Below are 21,401 nucleotides of genomic sequence, written 5' to 3' on the forward strand. Positions count from 1 at the left end.
CCTGCTCGGGCATCTCTTGGCAGCCCATGGCTTCTCCCTACCCATGAGGTGCCCCTTGCCTCTCTCACACGCCAGGCGTTAAAGCCCAATTCCCGAGGAAAGCTAACTCTGAAAAGGGTTGAGGAAAAAGGCACAGACTTATTAAATTTCCCTGGTCTCCTTTCCCTACCACTTCCTTCAGGTCTAGGCACAAAGGCAGGTGCCGATTTGTAAGGCTGCCTCAGGCAACACCTGACCTGTTACTCCCGCACCACGGAGAGAGGCCGGACGTGAGGGAGGCTTTTCAAGTTCCAACACTGAGAATGTTTCCCAGATTCCTTGATAAATCCTTCATGTTGTGGTGAACACCCCTTCTCCCATCCTACATCAAAACATAAACCTGTTTGACTCGAACGCTACTTGCCCCACGTACAGTTTTTACTAAGTCGTTACCCATTCTGAACAGGCAACCTTATATTTAATAATAAAGGGAAACATTCCATGCTGCCCAAAAACCTGCGTCAGCAACACAACAACACAAAATTAAGTACTTTGGTCATTAAAAAATTAATAAATGACAAAGGGTGTACCACCCAAAATAAATCTTTAAATGTTCCTCCCCGTAAGAAAAATCCACAGATTTCCCTGCTCTAGGCAGCCCTGCCCTCAGACATTCCCTGGCTGGCCCCGAATTTCCTTTGTACACACAGTAAAATCACTTGGGGGAAATTAATATATGAAAAATGCACTCATCGAATTTTCTTATTCTCCATTAAAGCACTCGTTCACCAAAAAGGGGAAATTATGTGTTTTTTTTTCTTCTTGTTAATAAAAGACCCACTAATAACACACAGGAACAGTAAAAGGCATCTTGGGGAGACCTATATGTGAATGAACTAGAATCAAAACTCAGATTTGGGTTAATTATCGACTCTGGCTCCATTCCAACCCCATATCCATCCAGAGTCTCTCGATCACCATTCTATTTGATAAGGTCTAGGAACTTCACTTACCCCCATGTTAATAGTCCATGATGGACAGGACAATTAGACAGTTTAGAGACGCTGGCCACAGCACAGCCAGGGTAAAAGAATTATTTGTTTTGTGTCTCATTTTTTTTTTTTTCCTGATGTGGACACTATGGTGAAAGCCCAAGGGAACTTTAATCAGTTCTTAAATTGCTGGAGTCATCCACCCAAGTTTACTCTGCCAGCTCTGTCTGGCATGAAATTGTCTAAAGATGTAACACAACAGGATTTGTATTTTACACACACATACACGTTGCTATCTCCAGTGTCTTGCTCCTTCTTTGAAAGCTCTTCATCTTGGATGGTATCACACCTGCCCGATAATCCGAGGCAGGGGAAAAAATCCTGAAGGATGGTGGCTGATAAAGAAGTCAGGGCCAGGGCAGGTCTTTTCACATGCTAATTCCCGCCTATTCTAGCTGCACCTACAAACAGAGCTCCAAACAGACTACTTCTAACACAGGGGAAGGTAATTACACTCACAAAGGCACCTCTGTGTCAGGGCCCGGCACCAGGAGCCAGCAGGTCTGGGAGACGGAGGCTTAACAGAGACTCCTGCAGTGAATTCACATTGTCTAACACGAGGGAAAATGCCAGACGGGGGGGACCCTGCAGCCTTCAGGCCAACAGCGGTGCACCTTGTCTGGGAAGGTTATTTAATGCTTCTGGCACCTGTAGGCAGAGCCACCCCTCTTTTCCTGCCTTCCAGGTTTAGAATTTATTTGGCATGTATAATTGTATATTTTGATCCTGGAGCTGCAAACAATGGGCGGCATGTCATGTCTTGATCCTTGAGCATTCCTCTTGGTTTCTCCCAAGCGAGTTAACCCTTGGATACTCAACCTGGCAGCACCTTTCCCACCCAGTCAAGGGACAGTTAAGGATTTGAAAAGGGTGCATTTCAGCATCTTACTGAGAAATACCACTGGCGCCTCGCCCGTTACGCTGTGTCACTGGTGGTAAAGCCGAATCAACCAGTCGACAACCGGAGACTCCGTGTATGTGACACTGAAATTAACTTCAACCTGTATGTACAATCTCAATGCTTATTCTTTGCTTTCTTTAGTCCAGGGACTTTTAGGATATTGGTGTCTCTTTAATTTCATTGCAATCCTAACAAAAGCACCTTGACAACTTGAGGGATTTGGGTAGGAAATGCCACACCTGCGCCAGGTGTAATTCTCTAGTCTTCTACCATTGCATGTTGCTTTGCCATCAGTGATGCTCATCATTCAGATGGGATGGAGAGCTTTACCACATGGGACTTTAGTCTCAAACATGTTTTGTCTTCTTCACAAAGCTAATCTGTAAACTATGTCCCATGTTTTCAATCTTTCTGCCCCATGTTTTCAATTTTTCTTTCCTTTCTTGCCTTCTTTGCCCCCAGCTTCTCCATGCTACTCATTTACAAGTTGCATACTTTGTTTCTAGTCCCCAGGTTTAGAGCCTGAAAATTTTAATACTCTGTAATCTTCACCTTCCTTTTATACGATACTTACACATTAGACTATTTAAATTACAAGCAACTCCATCTTATGGTTATGTATTTAATTCTAGCTCAACTTACATTAAGCATTATAATTACCATTATATATAGATATTACATTTAAATTCAGGCAAAGTTATTTAGAGTAAATATTTACCACTTTCTTTGCTCTTCATCCCTTGGTCCATCTCCAAACTATCCGCTGGAATCACTTTCGTCTTACCTGAAGTGCATTCTAGAATTTCCTTTGAGAAGGTTCTACCAATGATATGTTTTTGGAGTTTTGCTAGTCTAAAAAAATATCTTTATTTTACCCTGTTCCTGGAAGACATTTTCATAGGCCACAGAATTCTAGGTTTTTTTTTTTTTCTGTACCCAGTGACAATGTCATTCAAATGACTTCCAGCTTTCCTCTGTTCCTGCTTCTAAGTTAGCCAACAGTTCAACTGTTCCCCTTTAAAGACAGTCTGCTTTCCTCTCCAGCCACCCTTCAGCTTCTCTTCAGCTTCAGTGTTTAGCAGCTTCATTCCGATATGTCTAGTCTGGATTAATTTATCCAGATTGGGATTTGCTGTACTTCTTGAATCTCTAGATTGATAGCTTCCAATAGTTGCAGAGAATTTTCAGCCATCATTTCCTCCTGGTTTTCGTTTATACCCATATTAAACCAGTTCACAATTCCCTGTGTACCACTTTATGTCTCTATTCCAAGTAATTCTCTTATCTTCGAGTTCACTAATTCTCTCTTCAGCTGCATTTAATTGGCTGTTAAAGGAAGAATTTTGAAATGTTGAATTTTAAATTTCAATCATCATAAATATTTTCACTTCTACATTAAAAAAATTCACTTTATAGTTACAATAATTTTGAAATTTTGAATCTTTGAAGATTTAAAATGCTGTCAGGTTGCGTCTGCCACCTCTTCTTAAAGTGCCGCGTTTCCTTGTGTGATTTGAGATGTTTAAGAGCTGCTCATTTTCCTTGGAACATCATCAATGAAAATTCTTTAACATCTGAGCTCAAGGTGGGTTCCTCTTGAGAAAACTTGTGTTCTTCTCTCAGGTAGCTAGAGGCACTACCAATTCAAGGTTATTTAAGAATAAATTCCTATATCTTGAGAGCTTTCATATCACTCAAGAAACATAAATTCAGTCTGTAAACTCATGTGAGACAAGCTTGGCATTCCTGATGCTTAGGGGAAGGGTTCCCCCCTCCCACTTCTCTCTCCCTCCACTCAGAAACAAAGCAATTTTCCATGCTGTCTAGATAGTATAAGAGAGCATTAAAAAAAAAAAGCTTTTCTACTCAACTATACTTGATTTACAAGACTGCATTAATTTTAGGTGTAGAGCAAAGTGATTCAGTTATACACACACACACACACACACACACACACACATATATGCACATCTACATGCAAGTCCTCTCAAAGAGGATGAGAAGAGGTAGACTGCATTCAAAGAATTAGTCAAAATATATCATCTCAAATGTGGCTCTATATCTGAATTCTGCGAACTCCACATCAATGGCCAGGATACTGCAAGAGCAAGAATACAGGCTGCAAAGTCAGAAACCTGGGCTCAGATCATTATTCTGCCACTTAACTACCATATGTTGGGCAAAGTTCTTCAAGTCTCTGCACCTCAAGTTCCTCTCCAAAACCAGTGAGGAACATTTGTACTGACATAAGATTTAATTTACATCCAATGATTAATATGAAGTGCCTAGTACAAGCATCTTCAATGAAAAAAGTGATGATATAAAGATAATTACCATTATCAATGAAAAGCACACTGTCCTGTCAAAGAGGAAAATAGAAATAGTTGACATAGTCTTTAAAAAGCTGGCAGCTGGAGTATGCTTCCTATATGGTTTCTACATGAATCACAGAGAGAGTTCTACATTTACCAGGCTAACAGCAAATCTTCTATTTGGCAAAAGACCTAATTCTATTAAGTAAATTTAAAGTTGTTTGCTACACTGATCATACCCCACATAGGACTCTGGCTGTCACAAGACATATCTCCTTTATTTTATATTCAATGCATATCTCTCAAGTTAGCCATCTTTTAAATACACACCATGGTCAAAATTAGAAACCAGAGAAATGAAAGAACAAATTATAAGAAATATACCTATCACTTTTGGAAAATATATTCAGAGCCCTCTACGAACAGTGGACTGGTAGCATCGTTTTCAGTACTTCTAAATATAAAGGACAGCAAATTATATTCCAAAAGCTAAGCTAAAATAAAAAAGTGTTTTGTTGAAACTAATCCTGCAGGTACTTAGCAAAAAACAAAAACAAAGAAACAACAACAAAATAAAAATACTAACTTGATAAAAATGTTTGCCTCTAGAAAGATAGGTTACCCACAGCATGAGAGTAGGAGATTGAGTTCAGTTCAGTTGCTCAGTCGTGTCCGACTCTTTGCGACCTCATGAATTGCAGCACGCCCGGCCTCCCTGTGTTCTGTTATTACATACCTTTTTATAGATGAGCTTTCTTCTTTTAAAAACTATACTACCTGTTAACATTAACTTTTGAAAGAACTTTACGGCACTAGAATTATTCTCTCACCTCCCTTAACACTCATCACTCTGAAGGCAATGAGGCCACACTCATCTACGTAACTCAGCACACCTCATAGAAGGTCAGCCCTCAACAAATATTTGGTGAATGAATGGAAGAATGATGAAAAAAACTAACCATTTTGTAATATTTTAAAGGATCTTTTCTAGTCCTGTTCAGCACATTCAGTTCCTTTAGGCATCATTTAATAAAGAAATTTTTTTTTCACAGTGTCCAATTTTATTTGCTGTTACAAGTTTAGGTCCTATTATTATCCCCTTTTTACAGATAATGCATCTGAAATGTAGGAACAGAGAGATTTTTAAAATATTTTCTTCCAGTTTATTTTCTTTTAATGCAAACTTCTAAGCACAATATGGACAATATTACATCATTTTGGATATTAGACACAAGCTCACACCACATTAGATACAAAACCTGGCTTCTTGATGTCCTTGATACTCCTTCATTTCTAAAATGTTGCCTTTTAATAAGACAAAATGTCCTAAACGTTCATTTTATGGCAGATATTAATGACAAAGGTATCAGGAAGGCACACAGTTATTTTTTAATACTATCATTTGGAATGATAGCCACTTGGCTCACTGTCAGATTATGTGTCTCTCCACAAGGCAGGCAGACTGTGAACTGCTACGTTGGTCAATGCAAGAGTTAAGGAAACAGAATTGCCTCACAATGGATAATTTTAATTTCTATAATTTAAAGAGCTGATATAAGATCAAAGTGCTTATTCTAAACAACGAAACAAAGCAAAATTGAGTCATTCTAACGTTTTTGGAGAAGGCAATGGCACCCCACTCCAGGACTCTTGCCTGGAAACTCCCATGGACGGAGGAGCCTGGTAGGCTGCAGTCCATGGGGTCGCTAGGAGTCGGACACGACTGAGTGACTTCACTTTCACTTTTCACTTTCGCGCACTGGAGAAGGAAATGGCAACCCACTCCAGTGTTCTTGCCTGGAGAATCCCAGGGACGGGGGAGCCTGGTGGGCTGCCGTCTATGGGGTTGCACAGAGTCAGACATGACTGAGCGACTTCACTTTCACTTTTCACTTTCATGCACTGGAGAAGGAAATGGCAATCCACTCCAGTGTTCTTGCCTGGAGAATCCCAGGGATGGGGGAGCCTGGTGGGCTGCTGTCTATGGGGTCGCACAGAGTCAGACACAACTGAAGTGACTTAGCAGCATCTAACGTTTTAAAAAAGCATTTGGTATTAAAAGCAATTAGGAAAAAAATGATCCTTTAACTACCCTAGCCTAAACTATCACACAATCCATGGCATTTAGTGACCTCTCATCCCAGGGACAGGGGAGCCTGGTGGGCTGCCGTCTGTGGGGTCGCACAGAGTCGGACATGACTGAAGCGACTTAGCAGCAGCAGTTCTTTTTATTTCCATTTCTTTAGCAAGCGAGAGTCAACAGTGACACCAGACCTGTGCACTGCTCCACATCTGTGCATAGCACGGAAACCTTGTCTTTAGACTTCCTTGCATTATCTATCAGGCACAGGCTCTCTTTTACCCGGCTTGATATCTCTATGTGATACCTTGTGTTCCACAGAGATATTGCACTGAGTTTGAAACCCAGCCTCCCACTTCCTTATAAGGTATACGACCTTAGAAAAATTACCTAAACCCATCATGCGTTCCTTTCCTCAACTGTAACTTGGAACTGCTTAAAAACAAAACAACTATCTGCATCATAGGCTGTAAGTAATTGTTAGTCGCTCAGTCATGTCCAACTCTCTGCAACCCCCTAGACTATAGCCCGCCGGGCTCCTCTGTCCATGGAATTCTCCAGGCAAGAATACTGGACTGGGTTACCATTTCCTTGTCCAGAGGATGTTCCTGACCCAGGGATCAAGCCCGGGTCTCCCGCATTGTAGGTGGATTCTTGTAGGTGGATACTGTCTGAGCCATCAGGGGAGCCCAGAATAGGCTGTAATAGGGATTAAATGATGTAAACTGCATAAAGCACTAAGCATGAGGCCTAGCTCAGAGTGAGCATTGGCCCTAAAGAGCTTGTGTGCACACATTAACACACTCACTCACACACATACACACCTAAGGCTGGACCCTGCCTCTGCCCCTCCTGAAAGTCCTAGCACCATATTTGACCCTGCTATATTTTCAGATTTTTCAAATCCTTTCATCGTCAGTGACTCTTCTGTCTACAGACAGGCATGGTTCTCCCAACATAATTAAAAAAAAACAATAAATCTCCCAACCTCTTCTCCCTGCTAATGTTGCTGCTCGGCTCCATTTTTTCTTCCAGTTGCTATATGCTTTCCCTTTCATTTCTAAATCTTTAGGCTGAGTGGTTTGTATCTGTGAATTTTTTCTCCTCCAGGTTTCTACCTCTGCCAGTCTCTTTAAATTGATTTCTGAAAGATAACTGGTGACTTCCATCTTTCAGTTCACAGGCCTTTTCATGGACTTCAGTCCCCTGGTCTCTACAGGACTTGAAAAGCACTCACCTCTTTCTCCTCCACTTCCAGCTCGTCACTCCTGGGGCTCCCACCTGTTCCTCCCAGTTCTCCACTGGACAGCTGTTTCTACTACCCTCTGCCCCACACTTACTTATTCCTGCACCCAAACGAGGGCCGTTGTTGAGTTCCATCATTGGTATCCCATCGGTTTGGGGGTTTTACCTACTCTCGAGAATAGCCTCATGCACGCACATGACCCCTAAAGAACATCTCAAGTCCCCATCCCCTGACAAGGCTCTAGCCCTACATTCAGCAGGCGGAGTAAGAACAACACCAGACAAGGAGTCAGGAGAAGTCTCGGTCCAGCTGTGCCTCCACCTGCCAATCACCTAGCCAATTCTCCTGAGATATCTGTGCTTTGATTCCTCAGTTATAAAGGTAACACCAAACAAAAGGTTTTTTACGGTCTCTTGGAGCTTGTCAAATATTATGAAATTACAAAATTTACAGTATCATCATCCACCCAGGTGCTCAAGCCAGAAATCTGGCTTTTAATCTTCCTATACCTTTATCGTTTCGTTACTTTCCAAGACTCGGTAAGTGTAACTCTCACATACCCTTTAAATAGATCATCTCCCCCCTAAAACACACCCACCCCCCCCAACACACACACACCCCACCCCACACACACACACCATTGCTCCCTAGTTTAGGCCATGGTCATCCCCCCTCCCCGCCATCCCCAGCCTTCCTCTTGCTCTTGAACACGGCACTCTCCACACTGATGCTGAATAACTCCTCCTCAACACAAACCCAATCATGCTGTCTGTCTCTGCCTTCTCCCTGGCTAACTACACCTCATCTTTAATGCCATCTCCCCTTTGGAAGCCTTCCTGGCTTTCTTGCTATGTGTCAGCTCCATCTCTGTTAGAATGCTGCATGGCTGACCCTCTGACAGCCCTTCTCAACTGCACATGTTGTAGTCCAACGATCTCGTTACTTCTCTGCTGCTCCCACGAGATGGTAAACTACTTACTAAACCATACATTAGGGATGCCCTGGTGGCTGAATGGTAAAGAATCCACCTGCCAATGCTGGAGCCTTGGGTTCGATCCCTGGTCTGGGAAGATCCCACATGCAACTGAGCCCGTGCACCACAACTACTGAGCCTGTGGGTCGTAACTACTGAGGCCTGTGTGCCTAGAGCCCATGCCCTGCAACAGGAGAAGCCCACACACCGCAACTAGAAGGTGGACCCCACTTGCCGCAGCTAGAGAAAAGCCCACACAGCAACGAAGACTCAATCACAACCAAAAATAAATAAATAAATAATTAAAAAAAAATATGCATTAGAATTCACTCTCATATTTCCAGTGCCCAGGGCAAAGCTTGTGGATAAATAAATGGAGGCCTCAGAGCTCGGGAAAGCGATCTCTCACCTAATTAGCTATTTCCTTCACATTCAACTTCCCCAGTATCCTAGTTTTCTTTGGTCCCTACTTGTCAACTTATCCTCTTTCTGTGCTTTCATATCCTTGCTATATAACTTGGCAACACCTGGCTTTTGCTTACCATTCATTTGCTCAATGAATATCGATCAAATGTCTACTCGTGCGCCAGAAGCTGTCACAAGGACGCAGCAGTGAGCAAGCGAAATCTCTGCTATCACAGTTCACTTTGGAAGAGGAGAGACAAGAGGGGAGTGTCAGGGGGCGATGGGCTGCTTAGAGACCTGGATAAGGGGATGTGACAGCCAGGGACATGGTGTCCTTCCAAGCAGGTATCTGCAGGGCTAAGATGTGAGGGGAAGAGCCTTCAGGCAACTGAAAATGAAGGGATGAGCTTGAAGGATCTGCAGAGGAAAGGCGGCCAGTGTAGTGAGCAGAGCAGGCGGGGAGGTGGGGGGCGGGGCCCAGGGTGCAGACTGGAGAGGAAGGGCCTGCAGAGAAGGGGCCGGGGCTGGGGTCTACATGCAGTAGCACAGAAGCTGCTAGACAAGTTTGCACCAGAGACATGGTTTCTGTTGGGCACACTAGCCTCCTCTTGACTCTGGTTTCTTTTCAAATATCATCATCTCAGAGATGCCTTTCTGACCACTCTATTATGTCCGAGTCAAGTATCAATGTGAGAGTTAGACCATAAAGAAAGCTGAGCACCGAAGAATTGATGCTTTTGAACTGTGGTGTTGGAGAAGACTCTGAGAGTCCCTTGGACTGCAGGAGATCCAACCAGTCCATCCTAAAGGTGATCAGTCCTGGGTGTTCATTGGAAGGACTGATGCTGAAGCTAAAACTCCAATAGTTTGGCCACCTCATGCAAAGAGCTGACTCATTTGAAAAGACCCTGATGCTGGGAAAGATTGAGGGCAGGAGGAGAAGAGGGACAAGAGAGGATGAGATGGTTGGATGGCATCACCGAGTCAATCGACATGAGTTTGGGTGTACTCTGGGAGCTGGTGAGGGACAGGGAGGCCTCTCGTGCTGTGGTTCATGGGGTCACAAAGAGTTGGACATGACTGAGCAACTGAACTGAACTGAACTGAACTGCGATCCCATGGACTGGGATCCACCAGGCTCCTCTGTCCATGGAATTCTCCAGGCAACAATACTGGAGTAGGTACCCATTTCCTTCTCCAGCTGATCTTCCCGACCCAGGGACTGAACCTGGGTCTCCTGCATTGCAGGCAGATTCTTTACCATCTGAACAACTAGGGAAGCCCTATTAAAAGCATGCCCAGCCCCCACCCCCACTTTCATCTTTCATCTGGAGTTGGCCCTTCTCCATCCCTTCATCCTGCCTCCTTTTTGTTCAAGGTTCTCAGCCTCACTTGATGTCATATAGTCTTCTGAATGGCTGACTTCTTTTACCCACATAAGTGTCAGCAGGGACTTGGCTTTTCATAGTGACATTCTAAATGACTAGACCAGTGCCAGGCAAACAGTCAGAATGAGTTATCTGACTTATATTTTAAATTTAGATCACTCTGGCTGCTGTGGGGACTATGCACTTGAGGGAGTGAAGAGTCAAAACAGAGAAACCCACAAGGCAGCTTTCACAGAGCTTCAGGTGAAAGAGAAAGATGGATGAATTATGGCTTTGGTGGTTGTAAAGCCATATAAACATCCCCTGATATTAGAAAATTAGCATGGCACAATGTCCTCCAAGCCATGACTAAACACTTGTTTTCCTTATGTGGGGCTAAGAACTCACAAAAGCAGGTATTTTTATAAACTGCTATCTTCAGAAATTACTCTGACATATTTGTATATTGCTAAGATAAAAGTGAAAAACTGATGGGATTTGACAAAATCTACTACTGCTAACAACTGCACATGCCCCTTAACCTAACGATTTAATTGCTAGGGATTCATTGTATTTATTCACAAAAGTATATCACAATATCTGCAAGGATGTTCACTCTGTCATTGCTTGTAATGTCCCCAAACTAGAAACAAGTACTCATCAGTAAGAAACTGCTTAAAAAACAAAACAAAACAAAACGCTGTATACAGTTATTAAATGAGAAAAGAACATTAAGATACACTCTGCTCAGATGGATTTTGTTTTTGTTAAAAAACACAGATATAACATTGGTGTGTGTGTGTGTGTGTGTGTGTGTGTGTGTGTACAAATTGTGATAGGAGAGAGAGAGGGAGGAGAGAAATAAATAAAAATTTAAATTATTTATAAAAATATATGTAGTGGTAATCTTTTAAAGGGAAAATAGAATGGTAAGGAGTAAAGAGACAATTTTACATTCTCACAGACATTTATGAATTATTTGATTTTGTTTTGAAACAAACTTGTATTTTCACTTTAAAAGACCAAACAATATCCCTTTGAGATAACTAGCAGAATAATCAAGTCTAGAGGTCTCTTCAAGAAAAGTAGAGATACCAAGGGACATTTCATACAAAAATGGGCACAATAAAGGACAGAAGTGGTATGGACCTGACAGAAGCAGAAGATATTAAGAAGAGGTGGCAAGAATACACAGAAGAACTGTACAAAAAAGAGCTTCATGACCCAGATAATCACGATGGTGTGATCACTCACCTTGAACCAGACATCCTGGAAGGTGAAGTCAAGTGGGCCTTAGAAAGCATCACTATGAACAGAGCTAGTGGAGGTGATGGCTATTTCAAATCCTAAAAGATGATGCTATGAAAGTGCTGCACTCAATATCCCAGCAAATTTAGAAAACTCAGCAGTGGCCACAGGACTGGAAAAGATTAGTTTTCATTTCAACCCCAAAGAAAGGCAATGCCAAAGAATGTTCAAACTACTGCAGAATTGCACTCATCTCACATGCTAGCAAAGTAATGCTCAAAATTCTCCAAGCTAGGCTTCAACAGTACATGAACGGTGAACTTCCAAATGTTCAAGCTGGATTTAGAAAAGGCAGAGGAACCACAGAACAAATTGCCAACATCCGTTAGATCACTGAAAAAGCAAGAGAATTCCAGAAAAACATCTACTTCTGCTTTATCGACTACACGAAAGCCTTTGACAGTGTGGATCACAACAAACTGTAGAAAATTCTTAAAGAGATGGGAATACCAGACCACCTTACCTGCCTTCTGAGAAACCTGTATGCGGGTCAAAAAGCAACAGTTAGAACTGGACATGGAACAACAGACTCCAAATGGAACAACAGGTTACAAATAGGGAAAGGAGTACGTCAAGGCTGTATATTGCCACCCTGCTTATTTAACTTATATGCAAAGTACACATCATGTGAAATGCTGGGCTGGATGAAGCACAAACTGGAATCAAGGTTTCAGGGAGAAATATCAATAACTTCAAATACGGAGATGGCACCACTCTTATGGCAGAAAGTGAAGAGGAACTAAAGAGTCTCTTGATGAAAGTGAAAGAGGAGAGTGAAAAGCTGGCTTAAAACTCAACATTCAAAAAACGAAGATCAAGGCCTCCAGTCCCATCACTTCATGGCATACAAATGGAAAACAATGGAAACAGTGACAGACTTTATTTTCTTGGGCTGTAAAATCACTGCAGATGGTGACTGCAGCCATGAAATTAAAAGACACTTGCTCCTTGGAAGAAAAGCTATGATCAACCTAGACAGCATATTAAAAAGCACAGACATTACTTTGCCAACAAAGGTCCGTACAGTCAAAGCTATGGTTTTTCCAGTGGTCATGTATGGATGTGAGAGTTGGAGCATAAAGCTGAGCAGTCAAAAATGGATGCTTTTGAACTGTGGTGGTGGAGAAGACTCTTGAGAGTCCCTTGGACTGCAAGGAGATCCAACCAGTCAATCCTAAAGGAAATCAGTCCTGAATATTCATTGGAAGGACTGATGCTGAAGCTCTAATATTTTAGCTACCTGATGCAAAGAACTGACTTGTTAGAAAAGACCCTGATGCTGGGAAAGACTGAAGGCAGGAGGAGAAGGGGATGACAGAGGATGAGATAGTTGCATGGCATCATCAACTCGATGGACACAAGTTTGCACAAGCTCCAGGAGTTGGTGGTGGACAGGGAAGCCGGGCGTGCCGCAGTCCACGGGTTCACAGAGTCAGACAGGACTGAGCGACTGAACCGAACTGAATCAAGAACATATTTCGTTACTTGCATTCTGATTTTATGAACAGTAGCTCCAATAACTCCTTTACATACACACTTCGAATGAGAACACAAACACAACATCCAGGAATCTGGATGGAATATACAGCTGAATGTGACGCCTGTGCATAGAAGACCAGCTGTATTTATTATTCTACACCATTTTATATAAGGGACTTGAGCATCTGCCCCCACGGGTACTGAAGAGACGACTCACTCTGTCAAATGCAGCGGGACAGAGGCCTTTGATTAGAAAACAGCAGACAGGGCTCATATTCCTAGGTGACCTTCCATGCTAGATGGAAGTGTTTGATTTGCAATTACACAATCTGAAAACAATTTTCAACAAAGCTTGATTGCTTCACTGACCACTTTTTGTTCTCAAAAAGAGCCATGAATTATTCCATTGCGTCATAAGGAAGCATCTTTCAGTCTATCTTAGCTGTGTGACCATTTAACATGAAATAAATCCTATTTCATTAAGAAGGTGCAATCTATGCCCTAAATAAAGCTCTGTTGGCACCTAAGGAAAAGCAATAGTCAAAAGTAGATACGTATCACTTATAGAATTTATTTTGCTTATACTTTAGCTACCTAATGAAAGGGAAATACCAACTCATGGTTTAAGAAAAGTAGTATATATATTTAAAAGTTGTAGTATATATATTTAATATATTTATATATTTAAAAAGTTGCAGATTTTTAAAAACTACATTATATTCAAATAGCTCTTTCAAGGACAATTAATTATCCTGCCTTTACTTCAATCACCTGTGGACTCTGAATTGTAACAGTCTCTCTAAATGTTACCAAAATGGGAGGTGTTTTGTTTACAGAGTCTGCTTCTATCTAAACTATTTCTAGCTCTAGGAATGTGAAATGTTTACCACATCCACATTTTTTTCAGTTGCAAATGTATATCGAAAGCAACTATTCTAATTACCTTTTACTGGGAAGTCACAGTGGGAATAGCCGGGTATTTTGCAAGTCAATTCAGGAGAAAAACAGAAAGCCTGGTTAAGTCCAATTAAGTGAGGTTAAACACTGCAGGTCTAAACACACAGACAGAGCCTCCCCTCAGCCCTCCTAGGTCCCACATTGTCATGTTAACAACAGCAAACAAAAGGTGCAATGGAAGGAAAATGAAGATTATCTGTCCCACCTAAAACTAGGATAGAGGTCCTCTTTTTCAAGACTTACACAGAGGGACACTGAACCAGATTTAACAGTATTAGTCACCCCAGGTCACTGACAATTTTCTACTTGGCACCAAGACTAGAAACAGAGAAAACTTGAGCACTGAAAAGGTATGCCGAAGCAACGACTTGGCACAGCACACAGCAATGCTGAAGCTGTGAACGTCGCTCAGGCAGGGCCGATTCTCCGTGGCCCCTTGGACTGTAGCCTGCCAGGCTCCTCCGTCTGCGGAATTCTCCAGGCCAGAATACTGGAGTGGGTAGCCGTTCCCTTCTCCAGGGCATCTTCCAGACCCAGGAACAGAACTGGGGTCTCCTGCATTGCAGGTGGATTTTTTTTTTAACGAGGTGAGCTGCCAGGGAAGCCCTAAAAAAAAATTTTTTTTTAAATTTTATTTATTTGGCTGCACTGGGTCTTAGTTGAGGCATGCAGGACCTTTGATCTTTGTTGTTGCATGTGGGATCTAGTTCCCTTGACCAGGGATCAAACCTGGGCCCCCAGCACTAGGAGCATGCTGCTTTAGCCACTGGGCCATCAGGGAAGTCCCTTTACTCAGTCGTGTCCAGCTCTTTGCGACCCCACAGACTGTAGCCCCAAAGACTCCTCTGTCCATGGGGATTCTCCAGGCAATGCCCCTCAAAGGCAGGATCTGGAATCAATAGAGATTTCTGACCATGGAGGATTGGGGCAAAGTAGATAAGCCCAGAGAAAAGGAAACTCACGGGAAAGAAAACCTGAGGCTGCAAAGTGGGACAAAACAAATGAGAATGAGCCAGGGTGGCAACACAGTCCCAGTCAGACTGAGTGAGTGGAGAGGTGATCTGCTGAGGACACCCGTGGCCAGCAGAATGGAAGGGCCTGCCTGCCAGGTCATTCTCTCGCAAGGCAATCAAGTTTCCAGAAGCTCAAAGCTCAAATTGTTAGTGACTTCACTTGGTAATTACCAATACACCGAAAGCAGTGTTTTGAAAGGCAGCAGCCAGGCCTGTGGAATGCCTCTGAACTAGATTAAGACACCAGGCTAGTAATTAAACTAACTTTATATGAGAGAGGTCTCTTGCTCAAACATGAGCAATCCTGCTCATGTCAAGAAAGCCATTTTAGCACAAAAGTGGAAACAAGAAACTTTTGAGCCTCAATTTCAGCTCAGATACCACCGTTGGCACCTCTGTTCTCCTAACTACAAAACTAGGAGACCAACTCCTTCCAAGGGGTGTTAAAGGGGATTAAGATTATGAAATACTATGAAGATGAAAAGGACTGAGTCTCAGTCTTGTATCATTTGCAGGTAGTTTAACAGTCTCTGCTTCTGTGTCAGCAAACAAGTTTTTACCGTTTTATCCATCTAGACATTTCGATAGCAGCCATAGCTATAGCACCTAAGTGCTTTTTACCAGACAAGCCACTGAAAGACTGCTTGGCATCTTGTCAAAATGACATGCTGCTATATCATGTGAAAGTCTGCACGAGCCTAAAAATTCAGAACAGAAGATGACTTTTCTTCCAATTGATGATGAATGCTATGCCTCACGACAATACTGTTCATTTCTTACAGCTGGATCACAATTTGGTAAATCGTGTTCCACTGCACGATCACACTGAGCATTTTAAGTGCTACTTAAAAAAACATACCAGCATAGGACTTCCCTGGTGGCTCAGTGGCGAAGAACCTGCCTGCCAGCGCAGGGCTTTGAGACACGGGTTTTGATCCCTGATCCAGGAAGATCCCACATGCCGCAGAGCAACTAAGCCCAACAGCCACAGCTACTGAGCCCACGGCTGCGACCACTCAAGCCCAGGTGCCCTAGGGCGGTGCTCCACACCAAGAGAAGCCACTGCGATGAGAAGCCTGGGCACCACGGCTAGAAAGTAGCCCCTGCTCGCTACAACTCGAGAAAAGCCCGCACAGCATTGAAAACCCAGCACAGCCAAAAATACATACATACATAAAATCACTCTTAAAAAATCAACATGTTTATTCTTAAACACTACAAGATGTCTAAATAAAGGGCGAGGTTCTCCCCAAAACACTAAGAGGGCATCACATCATATTTGATCCTCACGAAGTCTCAGATCTTGGAGTACTCTTCCCACTACTTGACCTTGAGAAGTCTAGAGTTCCAGGTGAGGAAGGCAGACTTGCTTGAAACAACCTCACTTATCACTCACGCTGATTGTTTACCAAGGTCACCTAAAAAACTGAGTTATAAAGAAAAGGATAAAAAAATATTCCTAGGGGATACTTCTATAAATGCTGTGCTGAATGGCAAAACTAGGCATTGAAAGTTCACTTGAAAAAGCAGTATGTTACACATGGGCCATTTATATCCATTCAGGATAAACTGGGAATAGAAAAAAAAGGAACAACTCTAATGTTACGTGTCTGTGGGACAAGGTTTCCTGGGTCAGTATTACACAACATTCAAAAGGCCTTCCTCTTGTCAGTGTGGAATGAAAATGAAGATGGCAGGCTTTGCAAAACCATATGAACTGCTGATTCAAAATGTGGATTAAGTGGTGATCACGAAACTGATTCAAAACTCAGATGAAGAATTAAATATTTCTAGATATGTTTACATAGAAAAAAGCTACATTAATTCTGTACAATGTGATTTTATATATCTATGTGTAAATAAATGAAAGATATTTTAAGTAGACATTTGACTTACCTTCTTAAATCCCTGAAGGTTTACTTATTCAAACTGGCCATGAAACTGTTTTTTTTAAATCTTCTCATTGAAAAACGGTGAACACCTTATGTTTGATGAAGCCTTACAGCAGGGCATAATATAAAGCTAGTTCTAGTTCATTACAACTTCTTTGGCAGAAAAGTATAAATAAAAAATTTGAAGAATCTTCTAAAGTTTTTGTTTTGCAATTGTTCTCAAAAACTATTTCCTAAATGATAAACGGCTGGCACGCAAAACAATTATGACAAGGCACACATGCGGAGAGGTTTGGAACGACAGGATCAGAACGCAAATTCCTGATCTAGTATGGGCTTCTGGAGAAGGCAATGGCAACCCACTCCAGTACTCTTGCCTGGAAAATCCCATGGACGGAGGAGCCTGGTAGGCTGCATGCAGTCCATGGGGTCGCTGAGGGTCGGACACAACTGAGCGACTTCACTTTCACTTTTCACTTTCATGCATTGGAGAAGGAAATGGCAATCCACTCCAGTGTTCTTGCCTGGAGAATCTCAGGGACGGGGGATCCTGGTGGGCTGCCGTCTTTGGGGTCGCACAGAGTCGTACACGACTGAAGCGACTTAGCAGCAGCAGCAGCAGTATGGGCTTCGCATGTGTGGGTAAACTGAACTCAGCCCGTCTCCCTTGCAAGATGGCGCCCTGTGAACCTGGCAGCTGCCATTTGTGGGCAGCAGTGCTGAGAACCCGATTTTTACATCAGTAACAACTCGATGGACATGGGTTTGGGTGGACTCCGGGAGTTGGTGATGGACAGGGAGGCCTGGCGTGCTGCGGTTCATGGGGTCGCAAAGAGTCGACCCCATGAGTCGACCTCACGACCAAGCGACTGAACTGAAACGAACCTGAACAGATCCAAACAAAACTCTACCCAGTGCCGTGGCAAACTGTGTGTGGGGGTCACGGCATCACATTCATCCTTGATTTATGTCTTCTAAGGACAGCTACTTGGCAGATGCCAGGAAGGGGTACCTCTTCTTAACTGGCATGAAGATGCACTATGAGCTCCTGCAGAAGATCTTCTCCAGGTACACAAATGTGAGGAATCAATTTCACACCAATGAACACTTACTAGGGTAGGAGATGAGCACGCTCTCAAATAAACGACTAACAGGACTCACCTTGTAGATCCCGAAGAAGCCCAAGTCCCTGACGACGGACAGAGCGCTGACTCGGGGCCCTGTGGTGATTTCTCCAGCCACCTGCAAACGGATCTTGACAATTTCCAAAGGGTTGGTGAAAATCACCTGAGAGCCCCCTGCCTAAAAAAGGAGGAAAAGAAAAGATTTAGTATAAAGCAGGGTGGTTCAGGAAGAGATGAGTGATTCTCCTCAAAGGAGCACAGAATATTATATTCTCAATAGACTGGAGTTTCAGTTCTTGCCCCAACAATTAAAAAGCGATTATGAATTTGAATCAAAATACAGTGCCTGCCTGGGAGGACTTGGGTCAGGCTCTGTATCCTTCACGTGGAGGCTGAAAGACAGCAAACACCAGAGACCAGGTCCAACACAGAGAGACTCCTCTGGCCTCTCCCGAGTCCTCTCACTACAATGACAAACATTCCTTGAAGCGCAATCAACTGCCACCACAAGACTCAAGCCAAGCACACAAAGGCAGCCACGAAATGAAAGTCAAGTGGTGTCCAGTTAGAGAGACACGACTGTGCCTTCCTCAGCACGGGAAGGGGGCAAGGAGAACATGGGCTTTCCCATGATTTTTTTTTTTTTTTATAAATACTTCACAATTCTATCACTATTTCAAAAATTGCCAGAGAACAGGCAAGCTTAGATGAAAGCTATTTTTGACTTCTCTTAAAAAATCAGATCCCTCACCAAACACCATGTTATGGCCTTAGGTATTATTATATTTTATTTATGTATTAACCTGAGTATAGAATTGCTCTTTTCATACAAGATAAATGTCAAAGTAGTAAAAAAAAAAAAAAAATGCATTAAATCAATTACAGCCAAAACTATGAACAACATGTGCTCATTCTGGCAAATGGCTGGATGCCACACCTCCGAGATCATCTGTGGAAATCTCTAAAGTGCACACTCTAAGGGAAATTTTAAGCTATTCTGAAGCTATAAGCCTATATTTATTATAAGCGATTACATTCTTACTATACTTCAACTTGTTATTCCTTGTCTCAAACATATCACATTTTTATATCTTCCAAACTAAGGCTGACCCACGCATGTAGTTCAGAATCTTCATTACGTAGCCACATCACCAAACCAGACCACAGACGCGGTGCTGACATTTACAGCGTAGCAGATGCTATTTGTGGTAACAGGCACAGTTTGGGTCAATTTCATACCAAACTACTTCTTGCTACAGTCTCCGATCCTACCAATGTGTGTGCCCTCAGAAAATGGCCTGTATTAATCAAAACCAGTTATAGGAATGGCCTCTGAAGTATGGTTTAATACCTGGAAATAAAAATCAGAAACAACATAAATATGCAGTGGGAAGGGATAGATTAAATGCACTTGAGTATATGCCTGCAATGAGATATTATGCTGCCAGTAAGAATAAGGTGGGAGATAATACACATTATGAAGCAAAAACTCTCAGATGTGTAAACACATGCATGCCTCTCTGCCTGCTATCCCTGACCATCACGTAGCAGAGATACACTACACTGGTAACAGATGGTTTATTTTCTTTTCTGCTATATTATTTGTTTCTTCCACATAGACCATGTGATGCTTCCATAAAGAAAAATAAATACTGCTGCATAACTTATCTAATACAAGAGGTAATGTTAACCAAAAAAAAAAAAAAAAAAAAAACCAAAGAAAAGTGTTCATCCTTTAACTGTCTAAATCAAATCATTTTTCCATTTTTACCAAACTTAGTTAAGACACACATTCTTAAAAACAGTCTCGGATGTTCCTCTCTCCACACATACAAACCACGGGGAAGTCTGTCTAGACAACCACCGACTCCCTGTCTGTACTTGCTTATCTCGTGTTTCACCCATCATCTTCATCTCTCCTGGGTGACTAAGGAAGTTGTAGAGAAAACCTGGTTTGGATTCATGAAAAGCCCCACAGAAGGCCCCTCTACAGGGGAAGGAGAGCCTGCCAGGGTCTTCTGCCCACACGAAGCCAGGCTGCTTCCCCTGCTCTAGGGCTCGGAACAGCCACACCTTGCTCACACGCCTGAGACCTGCAGGTGGGCCAGGACACCAACCCCTGCCTGTCTGCAGCCCTGGAATATTTTGTGAGTTTGCACCTGCATCTTTCCAAGTGACAGGGAGGGAGTTGCCTAACGGAGGCAAAATGAAGAGATGAGAGGGATCTGGCCTGGTACCAGGGCTGAGGGCACAGCAAAGGACTGTGTTTGTGCTTCTGGACTTGAGTTTTCATGTTGCAAAAATAAATAAAAAAAACTGTTCCATGGGGCAGAACTGCTGGGAAGGATTTGCTGAGCTGGAATTAGCCCAAGGCTGATTTTATTTATTATTTTTATATTTGTTTTTATTTATTTATTTGACTGTGCTGGGTCTTAGTTGCAGCATGTGGGATCTAGTTCCCTGACCAGGAATTGAACCCCGGGCCCCCTGCACTGGGAGCATGGAGCCTTAGCCACTGGACCACCAGGGAAGTCCCTGAGGCTGACTTTTAAAAGCTCAAAAGTAGGGAAGACCATGTCCACCAAGGGTAGACTAGAGAGCAGTCAGCACACATGTACTTGGGTCTTCTAGAAGAACAGAACAGAACTCTAACGCACACTCACCACGTGCTGCCAAGAGCGGTTAAGAGGCAGCTGAGCATCACGTGTGACAACGGAGCCTCGGTCACTGCTGGTCGAACCATCTCACTTGTCACGAGGATCAAAGAGACGGAGAATGTACAGCAGCCGGCACAGTGCTCAGTGATTCTAAACACACTGGTTTCCTCTCCTCTAGCTCTCAGGCTGATGACTGTCCTCCCTGGTGGCATGCTATGGCTGCCTGAAGAGCTTTTCAAAAGCAGTGGCTCCTAGATCTTACTGTTGGCAAATTAAATGAGAATTTCTGCATCGGCCCCTCCCTTTGTGATTAAAATGCGCAGTGAGAGTTGAGAATCACTTTACTTCACTACATCATCTCTAGGCTGCCTTTCAACTCCGAGAGGCTGCTTAAAGGGCTTAAGGCTTTGATTTCTAATTCCAGTTTTCTACATACTTTCAGAGAGTAACATTTACGTGTTTTACATCTGAACTTCTAACAAACCTTTTATACATATCCAAGTAGTAATAACATTATTAAAGGTTATGATGTTTAGGTGTAGAATTGCTATCTTATTCATTACCTTTGTTGTTATCTAGTTGCTAAGTTGTGTCTGACTCTTTAGCAACCTCATGGACTGTAGCCCGCCAGGCTCCTCTGTCGATGGGATTTCCCC

The 21,401-nt window shown here is 42.8% G+C and overlaps 1 protein-coding gene across 10 annotated transcripts in view; it reads right to left on the reverse strand.

The window, feature by feature from the left end:
• Positions 1 to 21,401, reverse strand: part of SLC25A13 (solute carrier family 25 member 13) — a 228,434-nt gene that overhangs the window by 19,645 nt on the left and 187,388 nt on the right. For all 10 annotated transcript variants that reach the window (XM_055589788.1, XM_055589786.1, XM_055589795.1 and 7 more), the window contains one exon: positions 18,126 to 18,266. In XM_055589788.1, coding sequence (XP_055445763.1) covers positions 18,126 to 18,266 — 141 coding nt within the window. The remainder of the gene's footprint in view (positions 1 to 18,125; positions 18,267 to 21,401) is intronic.

This window comes from Bubalus kerabau, chromosome 8 (genome assembly GCF_029407905.1).
Source record: "Bubalus kerabau isolate K-KA32 ecotype Philippines breed swamp buffalo chromosome 8, PCC_UOA_SB_1v2, whole genome shotgun sequence".
Taxonomy (NCBI): Eukaryota; Metazoa; Chordata; class Mammalia; order Artiodactyla; family Bovidae; genus Bubalus; species Bubalus kerabau.